Source organism: Ictalurus furcatus, chromosome 9, assembly GCF_023375685.1.
Source record: "Ictalurus furcatus strain D&B chromosome 9, Billie_1.0, whole genome shotgun sequence".
In the NCBI taxonomy this organism is placed as follows: domain Eukaryota; kingdom Metazoa; phylum Chordata; class Actinopteri; order Siluriformes; family Ictaluridae; genus Ictalurus; species Ictalurus furcatus.
The window spans coordinates 30,333,616-30,344,548 of NC_071263.1; the positions used below are offsets into that span (position 1 = coordinate 30,333,616).

The 10,933-nt window shown below is 40.7% G+C and overlaps 1 protein-coding gene across 1 annotated transcript; it reads left to right on the plus strand.

Moving 5' to 3' along the window:
• Positions 1 to 3,262: 3,262 nt before the first annotated feature.
• LOC128613190 (homeobox protein HMX2-like) lies at positions 3,263 to 8,888 on the plus strand. Its single transcript, XM_053633828.1, has 2 exons — positions 3,263 to 5,020; positions 8,276 to 8,888. The coding sequence occupies exons 1-2, from the start codon at positions 4,741 to 4,743 to the stop codon at positions 8,884 to 8,886; spliced, it is 891 nt and encodes a 296-aa protein (XP_053489803.1). The 5' UTR covers positions 3,263 to 4,740; the 3' UTR covers positions 8,887 to 8,888.
• The last annotated feature ends 2,045 nt before the right edge of the window (positions 8,889 to 10,933 follow it).

Here is a 10,933-nt window from a genome sequence, read left to right on the forward strand (position 1 = left end):
GGGTGGGGTGTAGAAGAGTGGGGTGGGGTGTAGAGGAGTGGGGTGGGGTGTAGAGGAGTGGGGTGTAGAGGAGGGGGTGGGGTGTAGAGGAGGGGGGTAGGGTGTAGAAGAGGGGGGTGGGGTGTACAGGAGTGGGGTGTAGAGGAGTAGGGTGTACAGGAGTGGGGTGGGGTGTAGAGGAGTGGGGTGTAGAGGAGGGGGGTGGGGTGTACAGGAGGGGGGTGGGGTGTAGGAGAGTGGGGTGTAGAGGAGGGGGTTGTAGAGGAGTGGGGTGTAGAGGAGTGGTGTGTACAGGAGTGGGGTGTAGAGAAGGGGGTGGGGTGTAGAAGAGTGGGGTGGGGTGTACAGGAGTGGGGTGGGGTGTAGAGGAGTGGGGTGTAGAGGAGGGGGTGGGGTGTAGAGGAGTGGGGTGTAGAAGAGGGGGGTGGGGTGTACAGGAGTGGGGCGGGGTGTAGAGGAGTGGGGTGTAGAGGAGGGGGGTGGGGTGTACAGGAGTGGGGTGGGGTGTAGAGGAGTGGGGTGGGGTGTAGAGGAGTGGGGTGTAGAGGAGGGGGGTTGGGTGTAGAGGAGTGGGGTGTAGAGGAGTGGGGTGTAGAGGAGGGGGGTGGGGTGTACATGAGTGGGGTGGGGTGTACAGGAGTGGGGTGTAGAGGAGGGGGGTGGGGTGTACATGAGTGGGGTGGGGTGTATAGGAGTGGGGTGTAGAGGAGTGGGGTGTACAGGAGTGGGGTGGGGTGTAGAGGAGGGGGGTGGGGTGTAGAGGAGTGGGGTGTACAGGAGTGGGGTGTAGAAGAGGGGAGTGGGGTGTAGAGGAGGGGGGTGGGGTGTAGAGGAGTGGGGTGTACAGGAGTGGGGTGTAGAAGAGGGGAGTGGGGTGTAGAGGAGGGGGTGGGGTGTAGAGGAGGGGGTGGGGTGTACAGGAGTGGGGTGGGGTGTAGAGGAGTGTGTCACCTGTCACTCATTATGCAGGACAATACACACATACCAGAAATGTGTGAATTGAGAAACTATATGTGCTATATGTGTGTGTTTGTTTGTGTGTGTATGTGTGTGTGTGTGTGTGTGTGTGTGTGAGTGAGTGAAGTGAAACAGAGTTTCTGATTGAAACGATTTAAATTTTAATTGTGTTGTTAGTGTGACGTGTAGTTGGTGAGCTGGCGGATGTGTGTGTGTGTGTGTGTGTGTGTGTGCCCTTTGTGTGTGCGTGTGTGTGTGTGTGTGTGTGTGTGTGTGTGTGCCCTTTGTGTGTGTGCATACGTGTATGTGTGTGTTGTGGGGGGGGCTTAATTTCTCCAGCGGGAATTGATGAGTCTATCACAGAACCAGATTGAAAAGGCATTAAACACACACACACACACACACACACACACACACGTTTTTGTCTCTGTAAATACATATATAAGTAAGCTCGCTCTCTCTCTCTCTCTCTCTCTCTCTCTCTCTCGCTCTCTTTGATTTTCTTTCTCTATCCCTTTTCCCTCTTTTCTCTTTCGGTATTACTCTTCATCTTTCTCCTCATCTTTTCCCTTTCTTCTTCTTTATTCTCCCACATTTTTCTCTGTATTTCCTGTCAGTCTTCTCTCTTCCTGTCTCTCTCTTTCTGTTTTTCTGTCCTTCTCTATGTCTGTCTCTGTTTTTTTCTCTCTCTTTCTTTAAGATTCTCAGTCTCTTCCTGTGTCTCTCCTTCTTTCTTTATCTTTAGGGTCCCCCCCCCCCCCTTCTCTTCTCTTTTTTGTACCCTTTTTTATCTTTCTTTTTCTTTTCCTTTCTCTTTTTCCATCCCTTTATTTTTTCTTTCTCTCATGCCAGTCTTCCTCTTTTCCTTCCCTTTCTCTTTTAGCGTACAAAAAATATATAAATAATTCCATTCGCTAAAGTTCTCTCTCTTTCTGTCTGCATCCCTCCTTCTATATTTTATCTATTTCTCCCACTTGTCACTTTCAATACCCCTCTCTATCTTTCTTTATCTCTCCATTTCCTTTCTACATCTTTTTTATATCTCCCCCATCAGCCACCAGCCCCCCCGCTCTCTCTCTCTCTCTCTCTCTCTCTCTCTCTCTCTCTCTGTCTGTCTTTCATTCTGTAAAATTCTCAGTCTCTTTCTGTCAGTCTGTCTATTCCTCTTTCTTTTTCTTTAGACCCTCTTTTCTTTTCTTCTTTTCTGTATTCTTCCTTTTCATTTCCTTTCACCTTCCTTGTCTCCCTTCTTCATGCACATAATCTCTTTCATTCCCTAACATTCTCTAAAATTCTCTCTCTCTTTTCAGTCTTTCTTGTTCTACCTCTCTCCCAGTTCTCTCTCTCTCTCTCTCTCTCTCTCTCTCTCTCTCTGTACCCATCTCTATCTTTATTCGTCTCATTTGATCTTTTTCTCCTTCTTTTCTCTCCTGTCAGTATCCATCGCTTCATTTCTCTCCATCTGTTTGTGCATCTAAACAATACCTCTTTCAGTCTGTTTTTGTCTCTTTCTTTTTTCTTTTCTTTGCCTTTTCTTTCTTACACTTTTCTCTTTTTGTTCTCTCTCGCTCTCTCTCTCTGTCTCTCTCTCTCTCTGTGTCTGAATGAAAATCGAAACATCATCAGTGTTTGTACTTTATTGAACATATTGATGTCATTTTGTCTCTCTCTCTCTCTCTCTCTCTCTCTCTCCCTCTCTTTCTAAACTCATAGATCATCATCATGCGCGCGCGCCTCCGTGTTTAATATCACTTATTGATGTTTGATGCTCGGATTAAACGCGCCTTCATCCGTCTTTACTAAAAGTCCAGCAGGCGCGCGTGATTTATAACAACAACAACAACAACAACAACAATAAATAAATAAATAAATAAATAAATCTAATCAATGGGGTCGATCAAAAAACTTGCATAGCTGAAGATTTAGAGGAAGAGTGTGAGCTAACACACACACACACACACGCACACATACGCACACACACAATTTCTGTTGATTGAACACGAAGGTGCTGATTCATAGCATTAGTGTTAATAAAATGTGTGTGTGTGTGTGTGTGTGTGTGTGTGTGTGTGTTGTTTTGCTATCTACATTGAAAAATGCAATATCTGCCCTTTGTATCAAAACGCAATAAATAAATTTCCTCTTTCCCTCTGATTAGCACGTGACTTAATTAGCTAGTTTTGGACAAATGTAAACAACAAACAACATTTTCTTGCTTAAACTTGTTTTCACAGTTTCCTTCTTCGGTACTTAGAACGCATTAATATCGCATTTTCAACGTTTAGTCCATATTACGTTATTACAAATCTCATAATAATAATAATAATAATAATAATAATAATAATAATAATAATAACAATGTAACCTATACAGTGTGCAATGGCATCACTTCTGCGCATGCGCACGAAACGTTTCATTAGCAGGGCTAGTTTAAAATGCAATTTATGCCGTTTTATTGCGACTATATATTATCTAATGGGTGTGAGGAGTCGGTGGCACGTGCTAACAAGAGACGATGAGCGGGATAATAAGGAAAAGGGGGCGGGGTGAAGAGGCGGGGCACGTGACCGCCCTCCAATCAATTAATCAATCAGTGGTGAGGGTCAGAGCCATGATGATGCGATGAATCGTTCAATAGAGACAGAATGAGCTTATTATTATTATTATTATTATTATCATTATTATTATTATTATTACTCACTATTATAGATGATCATCATCTCCACTGTAGCATCGCATATCGATGATAAACTCACAATAATTTAATAAAATGTATATTTTATATTGCATTGTTCTATTTTGTAGTAATATTAACCTTTGTGCAAGCAGAGTGTGTTTACGCAGGCTTGGCTAGTTACTAAGTATGGGTCATGCAAATATACTTATTTGCATATTTGGTTTGAATTCTCCAATCAGAAGCTTGGAGAGGCCTACAGTTATATCTGAATGTAAAACTGTCACGACTGCAATCTTTCATTATTTTTTCATGTTGCCTTTAGTGGGGGTATTTAAATACCGTATCTAGCTAATTAATCAATTAATTGAATAAACAAAGTAAACAATTCAATATCTGGTACAAGATCTTGGTGATGTGATGATATTTTGCTGATATACTGCAGGTCCTTTTTCTTTTGGCGGTAAATAAACAATTTTGTTTTGGGTTTTTGTTGTTGTTGTTGTTGGTTATTTTTGTTTTGGAAAGCAGCGCCTTGTTGTAGTTGGTGTGAGAATGTCCTCAAGTTTCGTAGTAGTTTTTTTTTTTTTTTCTTCCCCCTCTGTCTTACCTGAACGCTCTGAAATTTCCGGGCTCGGTTTCAGCGCGCGATTGGCCAGCGCGAGGTCTTACCGACATGCAAATGAGGGCGCGCGCGTTACACCCGCCCGGTGAGCAGCAGGAGACCGCGCGGACAGCCGAGCGAACCGGGGGTGGAATGCACACTCTGCACGAGCCGCGACTTTTACGTACAAACAGACAGACACACACACGCACACACACACACACACACACACACACACACACACATACTCCTACACACACATACACACACACACGCACACACACACACACATACACACACACTCTTTTATACACACACACACTCACATAACTTTATTTCGTTAAATGTAGCCTAATGTAGAGATATTACACATGGACCGGATTCGTTTAACCTTGATTTAGTCGCGTGAAACCGACCGTCCGACAGCGTTTGAGCCTCCCGGTGTTTTAATTTTTTTTTTTATTCATTTATTTAAATTTTTTTTCATTTTGGTTATGAGGTGAGAATGAGCACGAACTCTCAGGACAAGTGCGCGAGCGCTCCGGTTTCCAGCTTCACCATCCGCTCCATCCTGGGCTCGCCGGCCGACACGGGAAGCTCAGCGGAAGCGGACAAGAGCCCCACGGCGGCGGCCCCGCGGAAGCGCGCGCTCTCGGTGTCCGTGTCCTGCTCCGAGGATGAGGCGAGCGGAGCGGAGGCGGAGGACGCGGCGGACTGCTGCTGCTCAGAGCCCGGACTTCCGGAACCGTGCAGCCGGCATCGCGCGCTCACTTTCCCCTGCCTCGGTAAGCCAATAATCTCTCTCTCTCTCTCTCTATCCTTATTATTAGCATGTCTTAGCTATCTGCTGAAGTTGATTCATTTATAAAGGAACGTGTTCCGCGTCTGTAGGAGTGAAAAAAAACATAATTTCACTTAAAGAAAGATAAATAAATAAATAAATAAATAAGTTCTTGGGGAACTTTAGAGGTTCTCGTGATGTTTTGCTACCTCGAACTAGGGTACCAAACTGTAGGCCATCTTTCTGTGGTACTTTTCAGTGCAGTGGAAGCATCAAGCGTTAAACCTTTACTGTGTATGTTTAACCGGCAAAGCTGCTTATAGAGTACCTTTAAATTATTGGTACTGATAAAAGCCATTTAAAGGTTCAGGATTGGCCCTTAAGGTACTATTGTGTGCCTTAAATCATTTAAAGGTACTCTATATTGACCTGAGTATGCAAAAAGACACACTAATGGTACTAGAGAGATAGAGATGTACGCTTGATGGTATACACTCCTGTGACAAGGAAAGTGAGGAAGGTATTATTACTGTTTCCTGTGAGTGCGAGACATTTTCATATTCATATTGCATTATTAGGTTTTTTTTTTTTAAAGGATTTGAAGCTACAAAGAAGTGTCGGCGCTTTTGATATCAACCAGCGGCCTTTAAATGAAATGATCAGATGTTAAATTGTAAGGCCTAATGCTGTTGTTATTTATATCTCCGTGTCGGTGAAAGTAAGAAATGAAAAACCCAGCTAAATTAAATGTGTTGTGTTGGCTGTGTTGATAATAATAATAATAATAATAATAATAATAATAATAATAATAATAATAATAAAGTGCCGAAATTGAAAATGCGTTACATTTAGTAGTAACAGTAGTCTAGTCCTTGTGTTCCATCCTCTATTTGGATTTGGGGATGTTAAGGTGAATTATTTGTTAATATAACCTAATAATAAATGCAAATATGAAATATGCTGATTCCGTCTAATTAATAGCCTAATAATTCACCTAATAAGCGGAAATATCTCGTTTATTTCCGTGTTCATCTTTACCATTGGAGTCGAGGTTTTAAGCGACACATTAATAATAAGTGCGATGTTTATCGTTTAGTTTATTTGTCGGACGATATTATAGTGATGTGGGAAAAATAATAATAATTTAAAAAAACGGTCACAAATGAGTCAGAATGACTAAACCCCTCCTCTGTGTTGTTGTTTTGTTTTTGTTTTTTTTTTGTTTTTTCAATCCATCTTGATGTTAATCAGAGTAGGTGAGAGGTCAGACTCATTAACACGGCGTGTGTGTGTGTGTGTGTGTGTGTGTGTGTGTGTGTGTGTGTGTGTGAGTGTATTTCCCTGCACGATGCTGAATTTAATCGAGTCTGATAATTGAATTAGCGGCGCCACATTTCCGCAATCGAGCGTTAAATGGAGGCTGATTTCACTCCGCACTCTGACTGCTGCATGGAACTCTCACACACTCTCACACAATCATACACACACAGCACAGATATATGATATTAAACCCTACACACACACACGCACGCACATAAACACAACAATTCTGCGAAATCAATTAACGCGCGTGATTTCCCGGTATTGGTCCAGGTGGTGTTTTCGGAAAATCCCCGCTATCAGATTACTTACATTATAGAATTAATATGTGGGTTCACATACAGTAGCCTATTATATAGCAGGCTGAACATATAGACTTTAACCATAATATAATATATAATATGCATAATGTGATATATATATATATATATATATATATATATATATATATATATATATATATATATATATATATATATATGTCTGTATATAGATACAAATAAACAGCATAATAACGCAAAGTGCTTCTCTATAACGCTCTATGATGCTAATAAAACATACAGTAATGCACAATGTATTAGAAATGTGATTCTACAAGAACAGCATGGCACTAGGACATTATCATAATGCTTTATTAATATAGGCCTATTAAATAATTACAATATTATAGGATAAAATGATTATATCTTGCGATTAAAATATTATAGCATCATATACTATGTTCTATCCTACAAAACTATACACTCTCTGTGAAAAGGGTACTAAACTGTAGCATTTCTGGTCACTGGGGTGGTACCCTTCCCTCAAGTGAGATAAATATGCATATTGTTCACCTTTACTAATGACAAATGATATATGTTTTATTAAAGGTAGATGTAGATGTAGTAAGAGTTCGGAGGAGAACACAAAGTTTCCAGACACATTTATAAAACCTATTACATTTTTTATATGTAAAGATTATACCGTGTTACTAGAACATAAGTATATAACGTGAAAGGATTCCTTCAGAAAACAAAATTCTTCCTAATGGAACTTCTTACCTGAAAGCCTTTTTTGTAAAAGAACAAAACCCTGTTGTAGGGTTCTACAGAGTTCCTTCAGACGGAAAGAGAGAACTGTAATGTAAACAACATCAAATATAACAGCATATAATCTACAGTTTATTACAATGTTGTTCATACTATAAAATTATGCTTTAAAAGATAATGTAATTACTATACAGTACAGAATGTATTTAATCTGCATAAAAGAACTCCATGCCTGCACAATATCTAATAACATCCCCCAAAATGGTTCCTTAAAGGGTTCTAATATCCAAGGGTTGGAACCTGCTTCTGGTGTGAGAGAACCTGTTGTATAGGGTACTATATGCAGAACGTTTACAGGTTCCTGCAGAAGCATTAACAGCCTGTATAAATATATATCAATACATACATACATACATACATACATACATATTATAAAGAAAATAATATATTACAAATAGTAAATATTTTGTTGGGTAAAGATGTATATAACAGTTATGCAATTTATAGAGTGCATAAAAGAATTCTTGTATAATCTCTATAATAAAGATTTAGAGATTTTAATTCTATGCAGCAAACACTATTATTATTATTGTTATTATTTTATTATTATCCTATACAAAGATTATATATATATATATATATATATATATATATATATATATATATATATATATATATATATATATATAAAGAGCCTAGTTCATACAATCCATATTTATTCATCTTTATTAAAAAAAACATTTATAAGTATGCATTTATGATAAAAGCACGTGTATAAAATATGTAGAAAACATATTATTATTATTATTATTATTATTATTATTATTATTATAAAGCAGACATTTAAATATTTCTTGATTTTTTTTCATGTTTTTAGTCTTCAGCTAATTTTCTGTTCTTATTTGGCGCAGGTGCGGCTAAAACTCTTCTCCCGCCGGGACCGGAAGTGATGGACCGCGCGCACCATCATCACCTGGCGCAGTCATTATTACCGGATTACCGGGAGGAGCATCAGCGCGAGCGCGAGAGGGAGCGCTCGTGCGGACGTGTGTCTCCCGTTTCCTCGGAGCAGCAGCGCGAGGGAGCGGAGAAGCAGACCGGAGGAGCAGGAGGAGGAGGTGGAGGAGGGGGGAGCGCAGCGAAGAAGAAGACGCGCACGGTGTTCTCGCGCAGCCAGGTGTACCAGCTGGAGTCCACGTTCGACGTGAAGCGCTACCTGAGCAGTTCGGAGCGCGCGTGCCTGGCCTCGAGCCTGCAGCTGACCGAGACCCAGGTGAAGACGTGGTTCCAGAACCGCAGGAACAAGTGGAAGCGGCAGATCTCCGCCGAGCTCGAGGCGGCCAACGCCGCGCACGCGTCCGCCGCGCACGCGCTAGTCGGCGTGCCGCTCGTGCTACGGGAGAACTCGCTGCTGCGCGTGCCCGTGCCGCGCTCCATCGCGTTCCCGACGCCGCTCTACTACCCCGGAAGTAATCTACCCCCGCTGCCCTTGTACAATCTCTACAACAAAGTCGAATATTAACTCTCCACGCAGTACAAACAATTACATCATCATCATCATCATCACTATCATCATTATTATACTTAATTATTATTAAAAAAAACAAACAACTAAAATATGGTTGATGGAATCCACATTTATACCCACATTTCTAATTATGCAGCGATGAAACGACCCTGTGTGTAAAACAACAACAACAACAACAACAACAACCAGAAACACAGGAAATCTGCGGAGCGTCTCTTCTGTACATGTTCTATAAAATACACCGTGTGTATACTGGATTATTTTGTACGTTTATTTACATTTTCTGTCTCTTTATTATAACCAATTTTACGCGTTATATGTGAGGAGGAAAAAAACTGGATGAACTTTATGACTTTCTGCTTTGAAGGAAAAAGGATTAAAAAATAAAAGTGAGTGCTGAAATGAAAAGGATTTAACACTCTACACTGTGTACATGAGTGAGTGAGTGTTGGGGAGAGAGAGAGAGAGAGAGAGAGAGAGAATAAGAGAGAGAGTGAATGAGAGAGTGAGTGAGTGAGAGAGTGGGTGAATGAGAGAGAGAATGAGTGAGAAACTGAGTGAATGAGAGAGAGAGTAAGTGAATGAATGAGAGAGTGAATGAGTGAGTGAGAGAGAGTGAGAGTGAATGAGAGAGAGTGAGTGAGTGAGTGAGTGAGAGAGAGTGAGAGAGAGAGTGAGTGAGAGAGAGTGAGAGAGAGTGAGTGAGAGAGTGAGAGAGAGAGTGAGTGAGAGAGAGAGTGAGTGAGAGAGAGAGTGAGAGAGAGTGAGTGAGAGAGTGAGAGAGAGAGTGAGTGAGAGAGAGAGTGAGAGAGAGAATGAGAGAGAGAGAGTGAGAGAGAGTGAGTGAGAGAGTGAGAGAGAGAGTGAGAGAGAGAGAGAGACTGAGAGAGAGTGAGTGAGAGAGAGTGAGAGAGAGTGAGTGAGTGAGAGTGAGAGAGAGAGAGTGAGTGAGTGAGAGAGTGAATGAGAGAGAGAGTGAGAGAGAGTGAGAGAGTGAGTGAGAGAGAGTGAGTGAGAGAGGGAGTGAGAGTGAGAGAGAGAGTGAGAGAGAGTGAGTGAGTGAGAGAGAGTGAGAGAGTGAGTGAGAGAGAGAGTGAGAGAGTGAGTGAGAGAGAGAGTGAGAGAGTGAGTGAGAGAGAGAGTGAGAGAGAGTGAGTGAGTGAGAGAGAGAGTGAGAGAGTGAGTGAGAGAGAGAGTGAGAGAGAGTGAGTGGGAGAGTGAGAGTGAGTGAGAGAGTGAGAGAGAGAGTGAGAGAGTGAGTGAGAGAGAGAGTGAGAGATAGGGTGAGTGAGTGAATAAACCGTGTGAGTTTACAGCACTGGAACTGGGTGTAGAAGTGAGTTTTGAGCTTCCATCACATGGAATTAATTCTTATAAAATAGTTTAGCTGTAAGACCGACACGTAAATAAATACAATAACAGACATGTCAGTGACAGAAACAACAACAACAACAACAACAACAACAATAATAATAATAATAATAATAATAATAATAATAATAATGATGATGATAAAATGGAGCTTATTCTTCACTCAAGCTGAGAAGATGTGATAAATGACAGGACTGATGATCATCTTGTGCTTGTGAATTAATCATTATAATTGTCTATTTATGAAATAATCAGAAGCTTATTAAATAAAATAATTGTCTGTTTATTAAATCATCATCTGTTTTAATCAACTATTCAGCAAATAACTGGATCTTTATTACATGAAGTCGCTTCTCATGCACAATGTTTGTTTATTAAATAATCATCAGTTATCATTTTCTGTTTAGTAAATAATCTTCTCTTCATTCAAATGAATGATAATCTCCTTATGAAATTAAATAAGTATCTGGATACTAAATATTAATCTAGTTATGAAATAATCATCTGTTGTTGAATTAAATAATCAAAGTTATTACTGATAAATATAAAATACTGAATTTAAATTATTTTAATCATCTGTCACTCAAGCGTCTCTCGCTAAGGTATTGTGTTTACTGACATGTCAGATTGGTTTAGATTGTGTTACGGTGACACACACACACACACACAC

Coding starts and splice junctions, on each gene's coding strand:
- LOC128613190 (XM_053633828.1), top strand. CDS start 4,741: ATGAGCACGAACTCTCAGGACAAGTGCGCGAGCGCTCCGGTTTCCAGC. Junction 5,021..8,275: donor GCTCACTTTCCCCTGCCTCG/GTAAGCCAATAA, acceptor TATTTGGCGCAG/GTGCGGCTAAAACTCTTCTC.